We start from the raw sequence: 24,339 nt of genomic DNA on the forward strand, positions 1-24,339 counted from the left end.
CAGAAAGGGCAAATTTCCAACACCATCCCTCCTCCCCAGAGGATCAGAAACATTTAGGTTATAATTCCGATTTTTTGAGGAAGGGGTTTAAATTGTAGTCCTATGGTTTTACACCTGCTAGGTCAGCTTGCTTTCTGCATGTCTTTTAGTGGTACCAGCATGGGGGAAAGCTGTCAAATCTGTTGTAATCGCCTAGGATGCTGCAGCACTACTGACCTTGTGGGCAGTGGTGGAGAAACTTTCAATAGAGATGTCCTTCCACTCCCCACATGTCATGGCCACGGTTGTGACTGATAAATATCTCACCTCACTCCCCACATGTGGGAGGGGATAATGCATCTGAATGACCGGGACATCAAAGGCCTTTGGTCTCCGAAGGAGCAGGCTCTTCATGTCAACCTACTCAAACTGAGGATTATTTGTCTGGTGCTCAGAGCAAATCTCCCTTTCCTTCATGGCCAGTCTGTCTAGATCTTGATGGACAACAAATCTGCTATGTGGTATGTCAACATGCACAGAAGAGTGGGGTCTCACCTCAGTTGGGAAGCATTGAGCCTGGTGGCTTGGGTGCAACAGCATGGAGTATGGCTACTAGCGAACCATCTGGTCGATTCTCTGAACTGCAATGCAGACAGCCGACAATGAGTGGCATCTCCACTCATAGGTGGTCCAGCGTATCTTTGTCCTGTGGGACTCCCTTATGTGGATCTGTTTGCCATTCACAGCAACGCCTATTGCCTGCAGTCCTGCACTCTTCAATATCTGTTACAGGAAATCATGGGGATGCCTTTCGATTGAAGTGGAGTTTTCTACTTCATTACTCATTTCCTCTGGCTCTGAGAAAGATTTGCCAAGACTGGGCCCTAGTCATTCTCATTGACCCGGATTGCCAGAGAAGTACGTGTTATGCAGGCCTCCTGTTCCTCTCCCTGTGTATCCAACTTCCTCTGAGGGCAGATCTCTTTTCCCAGCCGGAGGGGCAGGTACTGCAGCCCCAACCTCCAGAGCCTCCACATCCATGCCTAGAGATTGAGTGGGGACACTTTCAGCTGCTGATAGAAGTAGTGGATATCATTTGTCTGCTCGCCATGATTACACCAAAACAGTGTACTCTGGAAGATGGAACAGATTTGTAACTTGGTGTACCGCTAACCATGTGGATCACATGAGGGCACACAGACAAGACATCCTCAGGTTTGCACTCTTGTTAACCCAACGAGGTTGTGCTGTACGTATCATCAAGGCATACCTGGCTGCCTTTCAGCTTTTTCCTGCCTTTTCAAATAAGCTTTGCTTGTTACATGAAGCTCGTTGTAGTGGATGCATTACTGATAGAGGTATTTTACCAGCACTGTGCAAGGTTACAGAAGGTTCTCTGCAGCAAAATCTTTAACCCAGTGAACTAACTTACAGTACAAATCTGTGACCTACAGTTAACTACTGTCTCCAAACGTTAAACCTCTCAGATTTTTACGGTAATTCAAACGTGATCAGTAAGTGGGCACAGATCTCCCTGTAAATGCATTCAGTACCAAAGTTATGTTACCAGCAGTATACTCCAAAACCTGCTAGATATAGATAGATCTCTGCAGCAAGTGCTTTACCCCCCTACCTTAGCCCCCTAAAATAGCTTGAAATACTGTCTGTCTATTGCCAATTAATCCAGCTTTACTATCACATTTTTCCTTATTGCTTTTTCCTTTGGGAGCAGATTTGCATAACATAATACATAAGTTGACATTCATGCACTCTTTTCATCATGGTGCTTAACCAGATGCCTTATATGTGTGGGTGCTGTTATGATTTTACTCAGCAGTTCTTAGCATTTTGACTTCCCACTGAATCACTACTGGAAGCAGGGACCCCTTCCTAAACAATTTCTATGATGTGAACCTCAAGACAATACACAAAACTTCAGAAAGAAATATGCATCAAGCAAATACACAAATTAAGAAATATGTTCAAAATGCTAGCTTTTATTGGGAAGGTTGGGGCTTTTTAGAATTTGGATTTATTTCTAAAAGACAAAGCAAAATGCTACACTCCACCATATTGCTTTGTCTTTTTTTGCTCCTAATGCATCCACTGTTTTTGTCAAACCATATTAGTGCTTAAGTTAAGGCCACTCATCATCAGTACTACTGTTTGCTGTACTTGCACTGTACTGATAAATTCAGTTAAGGATTCCAACTTCACTTTTAACCTCCAATTTCAAATTCCTTCATGTTTACATAGTGTTTTACAATTTTCAATTTTGCTATTTTATGTGCATATTCTTTATCAACTTAGTAATAATATTTAATTTTCTAGACAGTTGCGTACCACCTTATGTAGGCTTTGTGGACCCCAGGGGGTGCAGAGACCACAGGTTAAGAATCACTGATCTAACTGAATATAATGTGCTGACTTTTCCTGGAACCCCTCAACAAATATCTTGTCCACCTCTCAGTTTGCCCTATGCCTCAGGCTACACTACCCCTCAGTATGAGGATTGCTACGAAGAACATAATTTGGAAATTATTGATGCCATAACTGCCCCACAAATCAAATCATGCTCCACAGAGAGACAATCCTAGGTACTGTCCCCCTTAGGACATATTCTCACTAATTCTCACTCTACACTGATGGGATTGTCATTAATACTTTTAATAGGTACACTTTTGGGGTGCTTTCCAGGTGTTTTCCCCAAGTGATGAGCCAGTACACCTCACGAGGCTCATTGAGTTACTCACATGCTTGTGCTCCCACATACACCAAAAACATCCATGCTCTACTTGTGCAGATGATTGTATATTCTACCATACCCTGGTCAATTACATATCTGAGCCCCTCATTAATGTGAGTTGTACTGTCAAAAACACACTATTCATACTCTGCTTCAAGATAATGACATTTACTACGTGCTCATCACAGGTGCATGATTCAACAATTCCTTAGCACCCTATATAGCAAGTCTCCTTCCTTCAGGCCACATAATTAAGACTAAAAACAAAGTCCAGGGAAGGGTAGGTGGGGTTGCTTTAGTCTGATGAGTGTTTTTCAAGAAATTCAAGGACCTTCCTGTGAATAGGTTTAGTATTTCCTAGCGAATGCTGTCATGAGCACTGCTGCCGTCCTTGTCTGTGCCATCATTTATCATCCACTCAAGAAATACCTTCACTCATATCACCTTAATCTTTTTCAATATGTTCCAGCTATCTCTGACAGAGCTTTCTTTTGGGGTGATCTGAACACCTGGGAAGGTGTACCAACCTGATACTTGTAGATAAAACTTTATTGAAGAGAAAGATTCCCTTGGCTTTACCCAGTTTGCCAATGAACCCACTCATTAGGTTGGCTATACATGTGACCTACTATTCTCTATTGATGCCTAAACGCAAGTGTTTCTATATCTCCCCCGAACCAACCGTTATTAAATGAAATACTACATTGATAGTGAGCTTGATCCTCTGTCGAAAAACTCCAATGACATTATACATTCCACCTTATAGAGAAACAAAATCCAGCCTTAACTCAAATGCTTCCCCTCACTTAGAATCTCCAGCTGATATTCTAGATTACCAGACATTCGAACAAACCAAGGCTTTGGACCCACAGCTCTTATTTCCACCCGTACACTATGCCTCTTGAAGACTAACAAATGGTACATTGCTGCCCTCCACCAATCGAAATTTGTACGGAGAGTGCTGAAAAGTGTTATGCAAAAAACTAAATTAACCCTTTGATCACAGAGCCTACAGGCACAAATCAGCTTCTGCTAGAGCAAATGATTACTGTCAGTCTTGCTTTGAGAATTCAGTTCAGCAAACGCTGCTAAAACACTGTTCCTCACTATGAGACGGGGTCTTCTAGCGACTCATGTGACATATCAGTGTGACAGTTACGCCTTTGTGACAATATTCTATCATTCATCAAGTTGAGACACACTGTGAGTGCATCACTGCAACTGTAAAGGCGATTCTTCACTCTCCTACACCCACCTGTGCAACCCAATTCTGTAAGAGCACCAACATTGCCAATATGAAGCCTGATAATCACTCATCTACAGCCTAGTCAAATCCTGCCTCCGGTGGTGACACCATTAAGGTCCTCAAACATGCAGTCATCTCCTATATCATAAAGAAACCCCGTTGAGTCAGATAATCTGGCCAACTACAGCACCATGCCCAGTCTACTTTGTGTTGCAAAAGGACTTACAATCATTGTCACCCTCCAATTGTACTCTAACCATACCTTTAAATCTCATTTTAAACCCTGTCAAAGCATGGACACTAATCTTCTAAACATCAGTGAAGAACTACCTAACCCCTATTACTAGGGCCAACCCTGTGCAGTGATCCTACTGAACCCCATGGGCCACTTTCGACATCATCAACGTTTTAGTGATAATTGGAAGACTGTACCTCAGCCCACATGAGAGAATCTGCTTGACGTAGTTTCTTTCATTGTTCCAAAACATTTGCATTAATTTCAGACTTGGCCATACCTTTCTAGAACAGACAAGCATCAAATATGGTAGCTGTGAGGGCGCTGCTTTGCCAACAATGCTATTCAGCGTCTACAATCTTGGAGTTCTACAAGATAACTTACCACATGTATGTGGACGGTACACAGTTACATCTCGACCAGTAAAATAAACCTGGGAACCATCCTCTCATCTCACTCACTTTCACTGACTCATCTTTGGATTCAAAGACTGTGATAAATCCGACAATGGACACTGCTCAATATCACCCATCAACCAACCATTTTCTTGGCCTGTGGAATTGGGCTCTCCTCGAGTCCTTGTGGACAAAGACAAAGCTCATAATATGGGAATACTGTATATTGATATCGATTTATGAATTACCCCAAAATAAATGTTCTCATGAGTGCATTCTACCATGTTAGTCTGCTGCTGGCGGGCTTTGCAATTGCTCCACTGCTTTCCAGAAATGTCAAATCTTCACCCGGGTGATGTCTTGCCAGGATTAATAAAGTAACTTAGTCACAGAACTCCCCAGTGCTTCTCTGTGAAATCTTCAAAAATTTCAAAACTACAGAGAGTGCCTGGTGTTTATGTTTAAAACGTTTTTATTGAGACAAAACAAACCATGGGGGAGGGGGATAGGAGGGCAGGATACATGGAATACAGTCAAAGAAAAAGGGTGCAACTCCAGAGGGTTGGCAATAGGTAGCGCGGTGGGTCAGGGGGAAAAACACAGTAAATGAAAGCTAGAAATACAAGCTGTGAAATCCCCGCACGCGTATCCGACACCCCAAATCTAAGCAATAAAAACCCCCCCCAGCAACACCTCAATAGAACACAATCCCCCACCTCCCATCCCCCATCCTCCCAGTAACGAAACAACAACACTCCCCCCCCCCCCCCCCCCCCGTCCTATGGTCCCGCATCAGAGGAATCCTAACCAGGAAGCCCCGCACCCCCCCCCCCCCTCCCCGGGGGGTCCCCGTCTCACATGTAAGCTAGTCCGCCGGGGTCACCGGCGGCGTCAGCCTGAGAAGTCTAAGATACCTCGGGCAGGTGAGCTCCCGGAATTCAGTGGACAGCAGCGCTAGAAAGGGTTGCCATAGCTCTTCAAATTGGTCTATCTCCCCCGCAACCGTAAGCGACAGCTTCTCCATCCCCAGCACATGCCAGAGCCGATGCAACCAACCGGTGATGGAGGGGACGGTGGTTGTGCGCCAGTGGATTAGAATGTTCTGAACCGCAGACCCCAGCGCGATTGCGATCTGCCTACCCCTACGGGACTTCAGTGGGTACATTAGGTCATTGGGGAGGCCCAACAGGACATACGCCGGGAGTCGCGGCAGCTCTATCCCAAAGTGCTTATCCACCTCGTCCAAGACTTCCTTCCAGTAGGCGGTCAGCACTGGGCAATCCCAAAGAATGTGTGTAAGGGTACCTTCCTGCCCGCAGCTCCGCCAGCACCCCCTGTCAGTGTGTTTATGCATTTCATACAGTCTCTCCGGGGTGTAGTACCAGTATGTGGACACCTTAGTAAAGGTCTCCGTAAGGCCCGTGTGATATGCAGAGTGCCGCGCCCGATACGCAATTTTGTCCCATTCCTTGTGGCTGAGTGTCCTACCCAATTCCCTGTGCCAACGCTCCCTCCCCGGGTTGTAATAGTGAAACGGCGGGGGTTGTAGGTATTTGTACAGATCGGTGATCAGTTTAGCGTCGGAGGTCCGAGTAGCCAACCACCTCTCATACGGTGTAATCGGACGGGCGGCGGTGGCACGCACCTGGGGCTGGAGGGCCCAATGCCGAACTTGCATGTAGCGCAATCTGTCCAGCTCCGTCAGGCCGAACCCCTGGCGGAGTTGCTGAAAAGGAACCACTCCTTCCGGGCCATAGATCTGGAAGAGTGCCCTGCAGCCCGCCTGCACCCAGTGGGAGAAAACCCCCGGCTCCATCCCTGGGGAGAAGTCCGGGTTGCCCACAATGGGCGTGAGCGGCGAAGGGAAGGTGGTAAGGCCCCGGGCCTCACAGACCGCGTCCCACACACGCAGGGGGACCCGCGTTACAAAGGAAGCGTAAAGATTAGGGGGGCGATGCGCGCGGCGCAGGAATGGAACCTCTTGTAAGGTGCGGCCCGCCACTGCCTGGTCTTGGAAGAGCCAATGTTTGTCGGACTCCCACCTGCTCCACTCCACCAAATAGCGGAGCTGTGCCGCCTGAAAGTACTTACGGAGGTCCGGAATGCCGAGACCCCCCGCTTCCGGAGCAAGCGTGGAGAGGACCCTCTTCATGCGTGGCCTGCGGCCCTGCCAGACAAAGCGGGAGATGTCAGCCTGCATTTGTCGTATCCAGCCCACCGGGGGTTGGAGCGGAAGGGCCCGGAAAAGATATAGTATCTGGGGCAACACCGTCATCTTGACCGCCGCGATTCGCCCCAGCCAGGACAGCAGGCCTTTGTTCCAGCGGCCAAGCTCGTCCTTGATCTTCCTGCTGAGGGAGGCATAATTGGCCGTAACCATCTCCGGTAATGTAGGCGCCAGCAGAATCCCCAGATACGGCACCGTGGACGAGGACCACTGCATGGGGAAGAGCCGCTGAAGATCCCTCCTGGTTTCCGCAGCCAGGGACACGTCTAATGCCATCGACTTGCTCATATTCATTTTGAAGCCGGCCGCCCCCGCAAAGGCGTCCAGCTCTCGAAGGCAAGCAGGCAGCGACCTCCTAGGGTCGTCCAAAGTCAGCAGGACATCGTCCGCGTAGAGACTGACGGTGTGGACGTACTGGCCCATCCGGACCCCGACAGCATCCGGATTATTACGAACCCTCTGAGCAAACGGCTCCATGTAGAGGGCAAACAAGAGCGGAGAAAGGGGGCAGCCCTGCCGCGTGCCGCGCTCGATGGCAAAGCCACCGGAGCTACACCCGTTGACCCGCACCGACGCTGAAGGATGCTTATAGCAGTTAAAGACCATGGTGCGGAACTTATCGCCGATTCCCAGTTTCTTGAGGACCAGCTCAAGATACGGCCAGTGAACTCTGTCGAAGGCCTTCTCCGCATCAACGGACAGCAACATCCGCTCCCCCGAGATCCTTGAGGCCTTCTCCAGAACATGCGTCACCCTCTTGGTGTTGTCAACAGTCTGTCTGCCGGGCACAAAACCAGCCTGGTCCGCCTCCACCAGGTCGGGGAGGTATGGACTCAGCCTGGACGCGAGAATCCCCGTGTACAACTTGAGGTCGACATTTAAGAGCGAGATGGGTCGGTACGAGCCACAGAGGGCCCGGTCCTTCCCAGGTTTCGGGATTACCGCGACCGTCGCCCTCAGGAGATCCGGAGGGATGGCTCCCGGTTCGAAGAAGGAGTTAAAGAGCCGAGTAAGGACAGGGGCCACGGCCGTGCAAAAAGTCTTGTAAAATAGCGACGTGTACCCGTCCGGGCCCGGGGCCTTGCCATGTTTCAGCCGCGCGATAGCTGAAATCACTTCCTCAACATGGATGTCCCGCTCCAGGTGGTCAGCCTGAGCCGGATCCAATACCGGGAGGGTCACCGACTCCAAATAGCCGTCGGCATCCCGTGGCGAGGAGGGCTCCTCAGCATACAGCGCCGCGGAAAGACTCCGCCACCTCCGCGTCCCCGGAGACAACCCCCCCGTCCGCGCCCACCAATTCTTTCACAACGCTGCACTGTTGCGCGACCCGGAGCCGGTGGGCCAGGAGCTTGCCACATCTGTCCCCCCCAGTGTAGTAGGCATGTTTCAAGCGTAGGGCGGCGTACTCCGCCCTGTCAAGATCCAGAGCCGACAGGAGCTTCCTCGCTGCCTTCAGCTGCCTCCACACCCTCGGCGCCCCCGTACGGCGGTGGACCTGCTCAAGCTCCCGGACTTGAGCTGTCAGCTCATCCCTCTTCAGTTGCCGCTCCTTATTCTCAGCTGCAGAGATAGAGATGAATTCCCCCCGTAGGACGGCCTTCAACGCCGCCCACTGTGTCGCCTGCGAGGTGTCCGTGTTGTCATTGTGGGTGAGATAGTCCTGTATGACCTCCCCGATGCGTTGCACCACCGACCTTTTGTGTAGAAGTGTGTCCCGGAGGCGCCACACCCCCCGAGAGGGGGAGGCCGCCGGCCACTGGAAAACGCCGGTGACCGGGGAGTGGTCAGACAGGGTCAGGACCCCGATGTCCGCCGCCGTGGCAGCGGCACGCATCGGTCCACTCACCAGGAGGTAGTCCAGCCGTGAGTAGGTTCGGTGTGCGTGCGAGAAGTAAGAGTAGTCCCTATCCGTGGGGTGCATGGAGCGCCAGAGGTCGTGCAGATCCATTTCCGCAATCCGGGCCCTCCCAGCCTGGGACAGTTCCCCCGTCTGCGGGAAGCGCTGCGCCGATCTGTCCATCACAGAGTCAAAGACAATGTTGAGATCTCCCCCCAAGATAATGTGGCGGTCGGGGGAAGCAGTGACATCCACCAGCGCGGAATCTAGGAAGCGCTCTTGGTGATCGTTTGGGCTATAAACGGAGCCGACCGTAAATGCTATGCCTCCCAGGCGCATGCGATACGCAAGGAGCCTCCCCTTCTGTTCAGCACACTTATGCAACACCTCCCCCCGAAAGGAGCTCGCTAGGAGAATGGCTACCCCCGCCGTCTTGTTCGCTGCCGAGGAAAAGAACTGTGTAGGGAACTTCGCAGAGCGCATCCTATGGCAATCTCGGGGCAATAAGTGTGTCTCCTGCAAAAGGCAAATGTCCGCCTGCGTCCCCTCCAGCAACGACAGGATCGCTCTGCGCTTCACCGGGTTGTTCAGGCCCTGAACATTAAGGGTCACTACCTTTAGGCCCGGCATTCCTCGCAGGGGTCGGGAGCGCCATGCAATGGGCAGGGAATCAGCGGGTGGGGCGCGCGGGGCCGCAGCGCAGGACAAGCCAAAACAAAGCGGGCATAGACAACATCGGACGGGACCTTCCCAACCCCAAAACAACCCCCTCCCCCACCCAAAACACAACCCTGGCAACTAGCCACCCACAAACTCAAACACCCCATAGTCTCAGTCAAGCCCCAAAACGGGCAAGTCCGTAGAAAAGAGCAAAGTGGACGTTCAGCCACTCACCTCCAACCGCTCCCCCCAACCCCCCCGCCCCGTACCAAGCATGTAAAGACGCTAAAGACATCTCCCCCCGGAGTGTGTGTTAGGCCGTCAAGGCCACGCTAGAGGAGCCGGTCGAGTCCCCGGCCGCCGCCCTCAGGGCGTCGGCCATGTCCGCTCTGATGGTAGGGGAGTCCGGGCGCCCCACACTGGTCGCTGAGCGCCGCCTCGTTGACCTCCGCCGGTTCCGTCTCTCCGAGGACCTCCACGACGGCGTAGCTCCCTCCTCCTCCGCCGCCGTGAGCCCCAGGACACCACAAATGTCTTGCAAGGAGCGTAGCTGGTGTAACACTCCGTTCCACCGAAAAATCAGGCGGAAGGGGTGACCCCAAGAGTACGGCGTCTCATGCTCGCGCAAAAAGTCAGTGGCAAGCCTAAAGGACCTGCGTTTCTGCAGAGTGATGGCGGAGAGGTCCTGGTAAAGCGCCACCGGCCGATCCCGGAAAGTCAGGGGCTGTTTCCTGCGGGCTTCAGCCATGATGCGTTCCTTTAGTGGAAAGTCGGGCAGGAAGGCCAGAATGTCCGGTGGAGGTGCCGATGACTGGCGCTGCCGGCCAACCCTATGCGCCCTGTCAATGCTGATGGGAAAGTCCGCAGCTTCCCCCAGGATCTCTCGGAACAGGGCCCGCAGGTAGCTCCCCAGATCGGACCCCTCGTCCGCAGTCGGCACGCCACGCACTCGGATGTTGTTCCTCCGAGATCTGTTCTCAAGGTCCTCGGAGTGGGCCTGGAGCTCCACACACTGTTCCCGGAGGCGAAGAACGTCCTGCTGGAGGTGGACTATCTCCTCCGCTCGCTGTTGGCCCTCCGTCTCCACCGCTTCCACACGCTCGCCAAGGCCCTCCACCTCCCTGCGCACTTCTCGGACCTCGCTGGCCACCTCCCGCTTCAGTGTCTGGAAGTCCTCCCTGAGGGAGCTGAACAGTTCCTCCATAAAGGCCCTCGTGACGGGTGGCTCCCCTCCAGTCACATCCGCCGGAGCCCGGGAGGGCCCCGGCGAGGGCTGCGTCCTGTCCCGCAAGTGCTGGGCCCTGCCAAGCATGTCCGGCAGGGTACGATCCCCTTTCTTCGGGCCTCCTCTTCCAGACATCGCTAGCTCCGCAGTCGGGCACCGATCCAGGCGCTCCAGGGATGCTCAGCCGTCGGCTAGCACTCGACCTGGGTATCCCCCACGAGCGAAGTCGCTGCGTCACAGGTGACAAAATGGCGGCCCAGTCCGGTCACCGTCAGCCGCATGAGCTTGTGTGAGACAACCAAGGGGGCCGCCGCAGAGGGGTCTCACCAGCACATCCCTCCGGTAATCAGCCCAGCAGCAGCGGGGGTCACTTGCATCCAGCAGCCAGGACTCCGGCGAAGGCTGCCACCCCTGCTCCTTCGGGGACAAAATGGCGGCCGGGCGGAGCAGGCCAAAACGACCAGGCCCAACGACACCACCGGAGCCCCCGAGGCACCCCACAGTAAAATAAGTTCCACCACAGGCCCCCGTCTGTCACGCACAGGGGCCCAGATGGTCCAACCCCATCAGGGGGTCCGCTGTACCTCGGCCAGGGGTTAGGGCCTCCGCAGTGCGAGGTGTCGCCGTCACCAGTCTGAGTGCCGGGGCACCCGTCCCAAGCCTTCCACACCGACGGGTCCCTTCCCGCAAGGCTCCTTCAGTCACCGTCGAACGGCGGGCCAGATCCCCTCCAGATCGCAACTTTCAGCACCAGTCCCAGCCGAGGCGCCCGGACAGCTCTCCAATGCGCTCCTCCCCTCGGGCTCGCCGTCGTCGTTCCTTGGTCTCGATCGAACTTTTTGGGGGGTTCCCCCGAGGCGATCCGAATCAAAACAGCACCAATGTGCACCCCTGATGCTCCGCCACGCTCCTCTCCCGCGCTGAGCCTCAGCGGGGGGAGAAAAGCATAAGAAAAGGGCTCTAGCTTGGCCGGGCCGGAGGAGCTACGGGAGGAAGCGTCTGCTCACCCCGCCATCTTGGCCACGCCCCCGTGCCTGGTGTTTGATATGAAATTACACAAACACATCATACCAGCTTTGAAATCCGTAAATTTCCTTTCGGTAAAAGAAAAAGCAACCTTCAAAATTCTCTCTTTAAAACGAAAGGGGCTCCATGGCCGAGCATTGAGCACTGAGCCACCTCACAAAATTGTTAGACCCTTAGGTACAAACCAGAAGCCTACAATCTGTTAGCAAATGTCCCTTGACTACCCATCCCACTGAATATAGAAGCTTTAGTTGTTGATCTTTTCAGGGTCAGGGCTGTTTATTATAGAATCGCCCATCATTACATCAGACACATCAAAATTACTGTGCCAAATTCAGCAAATATTTAAAGATCCATTTGTTCTCCCTGAAATCGAAAATTCCATCCCCTTTGCCTGGCCTTGCAGTCCTACTTCGTCAGATGCCTTAGACTGGCATACATTATTACCCTTTCCTGTCAGGAGTGTGTCCTTTAAAGATTTGTCTTCTTAGTGGGTCATATGTGTTGACATGTATTTATCTGACGCCGGTTAAGATATTGCAATATTTTGGGGGTACACACTCTCAGTGCCCACGTTGCGGGGGGGATGGAGCTGATTTTCGCCATATGTTTTGGTCCTGCGCGCAATTGGGTGACTACTAGGAAGAGGTTATGGACTGCCTGAATCGGGTGACGGACCGCTCTATCGCTCCGGAGATGGGGGCCTGCCTGTTGCTTTGGTTTCCCCACACTCGCCGCACGAAGCTTACTAGTAAGTTCTACGACTTAGGGTTGATCATGGCCAAGAGGGAACTGACCATGCATTGGAAGTCACGGATGGGGCCTAGCTTTAGGAGGTGGAGGACGGCGTTCGCGCGATGGGCAGGCGCAGAGGGCACCCTCCGGTTGCAATTAGCTCTTGGGAGGGACGGCGACAAAGCACTAGCGACGGCCCGGGCATGGGAGGTGCTGGTGGTGGAGCAATTTCCGGTACTGATGTCTGAAGCAGAGGGCGACGGGAGTACGTCTGATCGACAGGAGGAAACGGTGAGCGGGGAGTAGGGGGGGAGCAGGGGGGTGCACAGGTCGCATGAGGTGTGGTTAGGCATGGGGGAAAGCCTTAGTTGCCTAGGGAAGGTTTGAGCACTCCTACACGATTCATGGAGCTGGGTGGGGCGCATCAGTACGAGGGCTGGCAGAGGGAGGCACACTGACAGGGGGTGGGGGGGAGCTCTGCGAAGGATGGGTGACTTTTCTTTTGTACACTTGATGTCACGGTTTCGTATAAACTCTCCGATGGGGGATGGAGGGCGTTGAGCAATTGTATTGTGTGGTTGCTTTGAAAATAATAAAAAAAATGTTTCAAAAAACAAAAATTTGTTGACAGGTATCCAGGCAGGCCCACCCTTACCTGATTGTCTATTTCATCCTATACCAAAAGGCTTCTAATTTACTTGCATGCTTCCTGCCAATATTTGTCTGTACCTGTTCTAAAAAGCAATCCGAGGCACCTGCATAGTGTTTGGCGTGTTTTAACAAAACCAAAAAGGAATTAATTGCTCATTCCCTTTCTGCCACCATCCCTCATTTCCAGCAATGATGAAGGTACTGGAATTGATGTAGGTGATCCTGAAAGCATTCGTAATTGATCTTTTCGAGAGCACAGTATCATTTTAATAGGCAACAGAAATTGCATGTAAAAATTTGGTCTGTTCTTCTTCCAGAGAAAAACGTTGACTGAAAACAAGCAAAGAAGACTTCAAGAGAAAATAGAGCTCCTTCAGGCGAAGAATGATGAGCTACAAGCGGAAAGACTTGCTTTGAATGGGTACCTTTTAATAATATGACAGATTGGCTCATGGTTTGGTTGAAAGCAGTCTTCTGCATAACATGGAAAGGAATTCTAGTTAAGAGTAGGCCTTTAATGTCCTGCAATTCCCCCTTTTCTTTTATCTGGCACAGTTACTTTTTGCTCATATACTATTGTAACTTACACAAGCACAACTCGAACTAACCATTGAAAGAATATCAAACTTCATCAGCATTTGCTGAGTTTTGGTTAAACAAACAGGGTGGCCCAAGAATATACTTTGCTAATCCTATATTGAAATCCTGAAAACTGTATTACCTTTCCTTTGGACTAGCAGTATCCTCATAGGGTAAGCAATGATGATTGTGCAATTTTCATGAATGGCACTTGATGCGCTGAGAACATAAGTGTATGCAATTCTTCACAGCCCAAGGACCAGATATCCAACTCGGCTGAATTCTCAATAACCGGCATAATATTTTTACATAGTTCACATTTCTAGTGTTATATTTATCTGAACTCATGAAAGCACTCTGAGAATCAAGGCTGTTTGTGGCTGTTGACACCCCATGAAAGTGTTATTGTCCTTAATAACATTTTTCCTGTGCTTGTGTGGGAAGCCCGGTTTTATAGCTGTCTGTACACACTGTGGTTTTAAAATTTTGTTTCGTACTTACCGTTTGAAAGGTTGTTTATGATTTTCAAATTTAATCAGTAAAGTTCAGGGTTGTAAGGTAGGGGTCTACAACAGTATGCGCTGAAATATTTAGGACCTTATTTAGGGTCTGGCAGTTCAGATTCTGCATCAAAACATGACCACTATCCCACCTACGTTATTACAAGTGCCATAGGTTGTAATGTACGTTTATGACAGAGTACCATCCTCCAAACTCAAAATAAGGCCCTTAGCCTATAAGCATTTTGTTATCATATCATAAGTACTGTTACATTTTCAGCAGATAGATGTGAATATTGCATGTTTCTCAATTTTCCTATTGCGGTGTAAGGTTGTGTGTGCATTTCTTTCCCCGAGACCCTAGGCGTAATCCTATAAATTATGTTTACGTCTTTTTCGGTCTGGCTTGGATCTTAGGGCCCAATTATGATAGCAGGCGGTCAGACCACTGCCCGCTATAAGCGTAGTACAGGAGAACGCCCAACAAGTGGTCCCACCAACATCAAAATCAGCCCCTTAGCTGTCCTATTGTTTATTTTAAACCTATTGGGCCCTATTTACATAAGTAAATTTGAGTGTGAGGGTTGACTCATGTGTAATCTTACTACTGGTCCTAGTAGCATCCTCAAAATAGGGGACAGAGCCTTCTAGAACAAAATTTATATGTGTAAAGCTCCTACTATTAAGTGTTCACACCTAGCCAAAGCTCTTCTTCCTACGGGGCTGAGATCTGTCTGTGATAAAGTATAGGGAAAAATAATAAAGATTAGTCATTATGTTAATGTAATATGTCAATTTATTTAAAATAATTATTAACTAAGAATTGTGAAAAAAAAGTTACAGAACATTAAACCCATCAAATTAAATGTTTAATAAACAATTAAAGAAAATATGTTAGTTCAATGTAAAATTATTTCAAATATTTTTGTAAAAAAAAAAATCCCACCCTCACTGTCATTTTTATATTCAATTATTATTTACTACATTTTATTAAAAGGTATTTATTTCGTTTTAAATAAAAAAAAGTATTAGAAGTTTAAAATGAGCATTTTTATCAAACAATGTTAGCATTAATTAATTTTAATTAAATGTAAATTGACTAGAAGTTTTAACACTTAAATATACATATGTCATTTAAAATTCTAATTCTGTTAACATTATTCACTATGGCAGTGTGTTTTTAAGTCCCTGCCTTTACTTTTTTTGTATGGGAGTGTGTTGCAGTGGATTTGAGTGGCCATGGGTGGTGCTGGGCTTACAGCTAGGTTGGGCTGGAGTACATTTACAACTATTTTGGAACCTTTTCGGCTGTAGTAAGTAACTATAGATGTGCAGTTTGTGAATAGCAATGGGCTTACATATTTGTGGGTGGGTTGGTGTTTGTATTTGCATGGCCCTCCCTAGACCCCTATTTATCCATCCCTATGTAGCGTCCCATGTAGTAATAAGTATTCTCCGTTTTCCAGCCATTCCCCCAGGCTCCTCCTACATTTTCTGCTAAAACATATACGAAAGACCTCCACTATCTGGGTGTAGACTACCACGTAGAAAACATAGGAGAGGTGAAAGCAGACATCTCCACACGTAGGTTTGTATAAAACATTTGGTAATGCATGAGTAGTCCTATTGCAGTGCTACTAAATGCACTACAAAGTGCAGTTAGTAATAGGCCCGTTGTCTTTTGAGCCCTGCCCCCTTGAATCTTTAGCCTGTTTGGGTCGACTCCCTTTAGAAAATGCTTTGCGATGCGTCATTGATTTATTGGATCAGCTCAGCAAAGTATAAGCCCCTCACTTTGTACTGAGGCTGTTTGGTATTTTATTCCATCTGCTGGGAAGTGGACGCATTGCAATGTAGAAGAGACTGTTATCAATCTGAAAAGTTCACTCAATGATCACACTTTTTGTCGCAGTCAGCTCTTTGTCTCATACATTCCTTCTAATTTGGACCAGATTAATTCATACACAAGGTTTCTTAAGCATGGTTTAACAAACCATGCTCACCACTGCTTTTTTGCACTGTGTGCTGTATGTATGACAGTGGTGGTGCTAATGTGTTGATATTCCTGCCTGTCAGTTTACGCTTTTCAACCATCAGTGGGGCCATTAAAGCATGAGAGGTTTGGCTTGTGTTCTTCTATGACCACTGACTTGGGATTGAGATTCCTTTCTTTGATACATTATTTTAAGTCTATGTCATTTAGGTACAATCTAATTTGAACATGTATTCAGTCAAATGTAAATGCATGGTTAAAACCTCTCCATCTTCAAACCTTCAGAAGCAAAATGTATAGGTCTCGACTCTAGATAGCGTATGCGCTATCGCGATGAGACATTTTGTACTTTGTAGGCTTCAGCCCTTCCATAGGCTTTCCATTTGCTGTCTCCATCGCCGCTCTCCTATTCTTTCGGCCCATTTGTCCATAGCTTGCAAGCGTCATGCCTCTTTCGATGTTCAGCCCTTCCCGAGGACCAATTACTACTATCCTTCCACTGCTCCCATTTAATGACCATTTTAGGAACTTCTTTTTTCTTTGTTTAAGAGTCCTCGTTTATTTAACTAAGCTGCACCCTTTGAGCCATACGCTATGTTGTTTTTCATCCTATAACATTTTTGGTTTCATTAGCTCGAATGACCAAACCTCAAATAATATACTTACTTAGTGGAAATGTAGTTTAAGAAGACGACCATATTAGGATCAACCTATTTACATTGTGCTTTTGACAGCATGATTATTTGGATACTATTAAAGAGGTAAATATGCTGTTATTGCTCCGTTTTATTAAAATGGAAGCAGTTTTAAGTTGTGCGCTCTCAACTTTTGATGCTTTCTTTTAGCTTTCAATCGTTGGTGAAATAAAACCAATAACAAGGAATGCCTCCTCGTGCTGTCCAAACGCGCCATGTAATGTGAGGTTATTTAACAGTATATCCTGCAAGTAGATAAGTTGGAATTCCCAAACCATGTTTATGCTACTATTACAGGTAAAATGTCTTTTGTTTGAAACTCTTGATCAAAAACCGAGGCGAGCAGACTTGACAGTCACTAATACATCCTTGAAATACCGTTGGCATGGGAGGCGCGTATTTTGGGTTTAATACACTTTACAGTAAATTTTAAGATAACACTTTTGGATGGTGTTCACATGCCTCTGCAATAGTGCAAGTAAGCAAATGAATAAAGATTGTTGCCAAATACCCTCCCATTAAAAATGTGTGAAAATCATACTTCATCATACCACGTGTGCCTGTTCTGTTCCTCTTCTCGTTCACACATTTTTATGACCCTCACTGTGTATAGCACTCGTATTTTGTACCCGTTCCTGTGTGTGCAGATCTCTCATTGCAGGTCTGCGCTCACACGCATCCCTGGATGCTAACATTTAAAAATATATTTTTCCGGTGAGCTTATCTCGCCATCTTTGTATCCAAAGTTGCTTGGCAACCAACCAGTCCAACAGCCGGTGTTCCCTAGAAGATGCAAAATGTAAACTGTCAAAATATGTTAAGGACAGTTATATATTATGAAATGAAAAAACAATCCAACTTGTGCCTGAAAACCAGAGTAAATCTAGGCATAATGTATACATATGTAATGGTTTTAGTTGGAAATGAAACATTGCATAAAGCCCCTTGTATGGTACTGAACTGTTGGTTGTTTTGCAGATGATTTACTGCAGTGTATGGTAAATGGAGTCTTCTGACACCTTTCACACTCCCAGTAGCAGTTTAAATGTCATTGCATAGACATGTAGGGCTATAAGAATGCAAACATTTTGCCAACAAAATCCTGAGTGAGTCATATTTCACCCATTAACGAATTTTTGGGAGATTCAGAAAAGATGAGGTGAAGCAGCGGATCTTTCTAGAGGCAATCACTCGCTTTAGACTAACCTGCTGTGCCCAGAGTTCAATTGCTTCTTACAACTGGGTTGCTTCAGCCATACCCATGTTCCTATATGTCCTCCCGGTATAGGTTCCCCTCTTTCCTTGTGAGCATTTATCACCAAATGCGTTTCTCAATTCCACAGCAGCGTGTCTATGTATCTGCCCATAGACCGGAATGAAAATTCTCCTAGCTATCGTAAAGGAAACTTTCAATTCTTTTAAGGACACAGAGGCGAGGATTAGGCTTTATCTGCCTTCATTTTATTTGCCAGCAGCCTTTCCAAAGAAACGATTTTTATGGACACAAACTACATTTCCCATGAGACATTCGGAAAGAAAACTAGAAACAATCTGTCCAATTGGAGTGCTGCTGCTTGTATACGATCCCTGCAGACTCTCTAGAATCTTCTTTCTTCCTATGACATCTTCTTCATCCACTGGCTCTATTCCTATTTATTGGAATCCAATCCTAGGAAGCAACAGCGGCACGCGTGAGCTTTTGTCGTGTTAGAACTTGATGCATAATCAACCAACACAGTACAGCAGAGAGAAAATACAGGTCAACCTTGTAATTATACTGAGACTAGAGAATTTCATAAAGCATGAGAAATTTACAACAACAATAGTATGCATCTGAGCCCAGTGTAAGAAGTTACCAGCGTAGGCAACCCTGCACCTCAGCTAGGGTGGGACTTCCAGATGTTTGATGTCCAGGGTGGGCTAATCCTTGCCTTTGTGTCCTTAATAGAATTCAAACTTTTCCTTACGATAGCTAGGAAATTCTTCATTCTATCGCAGGTCCCGGAGGCGAGGATTAGGCTAGTTTAAAGCTGATCCACCACTACATTTGCCAGTGAGGAGACTGATTTAAAATAAAAAGTATTAAAGGTAGAATCAGATGACCAGTCAGCAGCCTTGAGGATATCTTCAAGTCCTGCTCATAAGGCAAACGCCTTGGAGGCCATCGCACCTATCACTGAATGGGCTCCAAAACTGGATGTATCAATGCCCGCCTCCTACTTGACCCATCTGACCCACTGGCAATTTTAGGGGAAGAAACCGCTCTGTGAGGTTTTGTGAGGGCAATCAATAGTTGCCATTCTCCATGAGGCCGTATGTCCTCAGTGACCACTTCATACCTTTTAATGGTGCGGACCACACTCAATTTAGGAACCTGCAAAAAAGCTGGATATGACACCAGTGTAGAATTGCATTTTGTTTGGCGAGCAATATGAAAAGTCACCCCTTCTTGATTAAAAAGTCGACCTGTAATGTCCAAGGATCAAACATCCGAGAGCCGGCGACAAGAAATTAAACATAACATTGCCAATTTCACCTACAGCTGTTTCCTAAACAGGTACTTATTAGAAGGCCAAGATTGAAACAGAGAAAGGTACTTAATGACATCCCATAGTACAGAGGACCTAGGTTCAGGGGGAAATGACAACCGGATCCGCACAACAATTTACATACCAACAGGTGTTCCCCAACCGGGTGGCCGTCCACTGGAAGGTGGCCCGCCGATATTGCCAATCTGAAGGTATTAATTGACCTGTAAGCGAAACCCTGGAAAGCCAAGCTTGCCAGGAAGTTCAAAATCTGGACAACAACTGGTGTTGGGGACATCAACCCAACCATCTAGACCAGGCAGAACTGTACTGTTTGTTTGTACTGTCCGCACTGGCCTTGGCACGCAGAGAGCCAGCCTTTTGTGAAATCCCCGGGACTTTCCATCGTTCCCGGTAACCCTCCAGGCCATGAGACAAAGAGATCGCATCAGGGCCAGAGGGTGAGGATTGGACTGGGGATCCCGGGGAAGATCCGGAAACAGGGGTAGAGGGATTGGAAAATCCCAAGAAAGTTCAATCATCGCTGGAAGCCAGATTATGCTTGCAGCCTGTGCACTTGAGCCGCCAGTTACATTATCATCACAAAAGGAGGGAAGGCATAGGGCAGCTACTTGCTCCAGTCCTGAAGGAAGGCGTCTGTGGCTGCTGCATGGGGATCTGGTCTTCAGCTGCAGTACCTGTCGAGCTGGAAGTCCAGATGGGATGCAAAGAGATTCATGGAAAACGGACCCCACCAGTCCTGAAGATGCTGGAAGAGATGTGGATGCAACTTCCAAAGGCTGAAATCTCTCCAATTGCGAGAGTGCCTATCCGCCACTTGATTGGAGCGACCTGGAAGGTGCTCCGCTAACAGAGATGTGATTGGCCAAGCAGTATTCCCATAGTGTTCGAGCGAGGTCCGACAAGGCCATTGATTGAGCCCCCCAAATGATTTGCATTGCGAAACGCTGCTATGTTGTCCATCTTCAAAAGGACCGAGCATTGCACTTTCTCCATAGTGCAAGACTGTGGGGCGAAAGAGCCCACCATCAACTCCAGGCAGTTGATATGCAGAGCCCGTTTTCCTCTGGTGGAGAACTATCCACAGCGCACGCCCCATCTGGGGACACTGGTGTTAGGTTAGATTACCAGCAAAAAATCTCTCAACCATACCAGGCTTCCATGGGAAATCCACCATTGCATCTCCTCCCTTGCCTCGTCTGAGAGCGGAACCAACTGTGTGTTCGACAGGCCTTTCTGAAGGTGTGAGACTTTCAAGCACTGTAACGCCCGGTAATGGAGAGGACCTGGGAAAATAGCATGGATGGAGGATGAGAGGAGACCCACAATCCGTGCCGATTGCCGTAGGGAGGTTTGCGCTTTGGATATTGTCCTCCTTAGCTTCTGCCTGATCTTGGTCAACTTCCGAGCCGTGAGGCTAAGGGTCGCTTTGACCATTCTATCAAGAACCCTACAAATTGCACCGAGTGGGCTGATACAAGCGGACTTCTGTGTGTTGATCGCGAAGTCCAATAACTCCAGAAGGTCGGGGGCCATGTGCAAGTGAAAGGAGAGATGTGGGCATTGGTCCATGATCAGAATATCGTTGAGGTAAATGATCAGTCTCTCACCCCACGTGCCCACAAGTGTTCAACAACCGGTCTTATCAGCTTGGTAAAGCACCAAGGGGCCGATGTTAGACCGAAAGGAAGGGATGCAAACTCTAACACACTGGAGCCCCACCTGAACTGTAAGAAGCGCGTGTGAGGCGGAAAAACAGGGACCGCCAACTAGGCATCCTTCAAGTCCAGATGGACTATCCAATCCGGCATCTGGAGGAGGTCCCTCAGAAGATGGATATCCTCCATCTTGAAGTGTCGGTATAGGAGCCAGCCATTGAACTCCTTAAGATTGATAAATGGACGTACACCGCCGTCCCTTTTTTCCACTAGGAAAAGATTGCTGAGGAAACTGTTGGGATGAGCTGTTCGGACTGTCGCACCTTTCTCGAACAGGCTAGCTATCCTGATCCACTAGAGTCTTCTGCTTTCATATAAAGATCAGAGGTCTGAGTTGCTGTGGCTGAGATGGAAATCCATAAACTTTTGTGTGGAAGCCTCCTACCATCTGAAGGACCCATGTATCTTACGAGAAATGTTCCCAGTTCCTTGTGAAAGAGGCCAGACGACCCCCAATTCGGATCCCCATCGGGTCCTGTTTCCTCACCTTGTACATTGTTGAAGTTGCTGGTGTCTCTGGGTCTGCCTCTGCCCCACAGCAGCGGGGGCAGAATCTGGTCAGGTAGAAGTCTCCAAACTTGCTGGAGTCCTGTCATTGGCCACAGGTAGAGTCGCCACCTCCGGAGGCTTGTAGGGAGGGACGGCCGATCGAGCGCTCCATGACTCCAGCTGCAGCAAAAACACGGGGGATGAATATCCTCTTATTAGAGGTCCGAGCTTTGTCCAATAAATAAAAAGTATTGACAAATTTGCCCAATTCATGAATAAAGAGGTCTCTATAATGGTTGCCCATGGCTATTGAGCCTCTGACATGGACAGTTCCCCCAACTACGGGTCAATTTTAATCGGCACCGATCTGCGCTGTTCAGTAGAAATTGCACAGTTTGTGTTCCCCAGGAAAATAATGTCTCGTTGAGCCCAGCCTGACAGAGCATCAGGAGATATGAGGGATCCTGAGCCTTTTGCATCTTCCACCATGGCCATAATGTTTGCCAGGGGTCCTGCTATGTCTAGGAGTTTATCCTGGCACGAGCGCCACAATCTGTCAATGCCCATCTTGGGGTCACGGACAAATTTAGTGAGGAAGGTGGCCCTCTTGGCGTCTATCTCTGGTGTGAGAGCCAGCTTCCCCTCTAAAGATGGCCTAGAGCATTCTGCTTTGAGACAGCTCCTCACCTCCTTAACGAGAGGTTTCCTCAACCTACCCGCCATGTAGGCGACTACCTTGGGTGCCAGGCGCCACTCCGCCGAACCCGGATGTAGCAGGTCATCAGGGCCTGGAAGCTGTATCGTGGCTGTGGAGGGGCCTGTGTCGGCTCGGGGGCTAGCAGCTGGGTGCCAAGGTCTAGAATGGTCCCCATTCCCGTCTGAGGTATTGAGAGAGTCATCCCCATCCCCATCCCCATGATCAGTTAGAGGGGGTAGCAGGGGTATCCCCTGAAGGACCCGGAGTCTGAGGGTCCTGTAAGGGTTGTAAATTCATAAACGCCTTCTTGAGGCGTGTGAAAGCGTCCAAATCGACTCCAGGGTCGTCCGTGCACTTGTGCTTATCAGGGACCTGAGTAGGGGTGGGAGCAGGGATAGCTGGCTGTCCTGGAGGTAGGGAGGCCGAGGGCCCTGTTGTTTCTTCCTCTGAGGGTTTTTTGGCATTGTGCCGGAAGAGCCATGATCTTCTTTTCCAGGGGGCTACCACCTGCAAGACAGCTTTGAAGATGGAAGCATCCATCACTTCGCAGAAATGCTCTTCAGTTGGGAGGTAAGTGATCTCTTCTGCCTCCACATAATCCTCAGAACTCTCAAATTCCATAATGTGCGTGCGAGTAATGGGGTAATATGGTAGGTCTAGGACCTTTACCAACATTCGACAGCAGGAGGAAACCGGAATAGCAACACCCCTTGGGACGTGCACCCCTTTGTTTATGGGGGATTCGACGCCTGGAAAGTCACAACAAACGCCTCAGGGGAGGCTATCCTTACCCTCACGGGTGGTCTTTCTCCAGGTGGTGGCTCGCTGAGTTGAAATTAACAATAGCTCTAAAGAAATAATCTGCCCAGACAAAACCGACTTTTTACAGTAAAGGTAATTGACAAACAAAGCTCTTCCTCCATGTTTGGCATCACAGTCAGAGCACTTTGCTGTAAGCTGCATGTGAAACTGACATGCTCCGGCTGCCTGTGAAACTGATGTGCTCCGGCTGCCGGGGAAAAGGGGGGTCAAGATGTGCAGCACGCAAGCGAATGAGTGAGCGGGCCCCCTGGCGGTCGGATGACCGCACTGCGCTCGTGTGCTGGCAGAATGAAATGTGACCGCATAGGAACGAGAACGTTCCTACGAGCAAGAGACACACAACGCTAAACAAAGTATAGCGGTAGGGACAAATATGCCGCTGCATACAATGAAACAGTTAACAATTAAGTTAGTCAACCACGAGAAGACAGTTCACTTATCTGAAATGCTGCTGGAGCAGCGATGAAAGAGGAAGCTAGAGAGTCTGTGGGGACCATTATACAGGCAGCAGCACTCCAATTTGACAGACTTTCTGGTTCTCTTTCCCATTGTCTCATGGGAAATGTAGTTTTTGTTGGCAAATAAAGTGAAGAAAGATAAAGCCTAATCCTTCCCTCCTGATCCTGCCATAGAATTGATACGGTCGGCGAGCAATTATAATCTTTAAAAAAAAACATACAGGAAAGTGCCTGTTTGGATATACTGTTCCCTTCTTTCTTGCCACTTGGACTGTTATAACAAACAGCAGAATAAGGAAGCAGGGTTTATATACAAAATAATAGCCTGGCATTGCAGTTCTATTTGGTTGGAAACAGTACTTCACATTTGAAGACGAAACAATATTTAAGTGGTTTTTCTTAATACCCGCCCTCCTCCTTCTGTCTCTTATATTTTTGACACTCTTGAGTCTGTTATGTTGATTCATATCCCGCTGCTCCTCATGTTTCTGCCTTCTCTTGCCCTCTTCCTGCTAATAATGTTAGCCATCCCCCATCTGCTCCCAGTCAGGGATATATTTTAATATGGGATGATGCACGGTAGGGATCGGAGATCTGAAGTCGCCACAGGTTTGTGCCAGGTGTCTGTCCCCTCCTCCACACCCAGCTGCTGGCCAGCTCCTACGAGCATGCTAAGTTGCTTACTGTTTATAACCTCTCTCATAAATCAGCTTTCTAGGAGATAAACAAAGTGTGAGAGCTATCAGGCATATTAACCTCTCCAGCCCAGCTCGGTGTTCTGGACAATCTTTTATTTTTGCATACACTCTGTGTTAGGCATATCATTGTAACAATTATCCCAACAGTGCGAATATTTTTTACAACTACAGATATT

The 24,339-nt window shown here is 48.5% G+C and overlaps 1 protein-coding gene across 2 annotated transcripts in view; it reads left to right on the forward strand.

The window, feature by feature from the left end:
* Nucleotides 1-24,339, forward strand: part of CEP83 (centrosomal protein 83) — a 259,250-nt gene that overhangs the window by 228,650 nt on the left and 6,261 nt on the right. For both annotated transcript variants that reach the window (XM_085653397.1, XM_085653398.1), the window contains exon 14: nt 13,283-13,386. In XM_085653397.1, coding sequence (XP_085509523.1) covers nt 13,283-13,386 — 104 coding nt within the window. The remainder of the gene's footprint in view (nt 1-13,282; nt 13,387-24,339) is intronic.

This window comes from Triturus cristatus, chromosome 4_1 (genome assembly GCF_964204655.1).
Source record: "Triturus cristatus chromosome 4_1, aTriCri1.1, whole genome shotgun sequence".
Classification (NCBI taxonomy): Eukaryota; Metazoa; Chordata; class Amphibia; order Caudata; family Salamandridae; genus Triturus; species Triturus cristatus.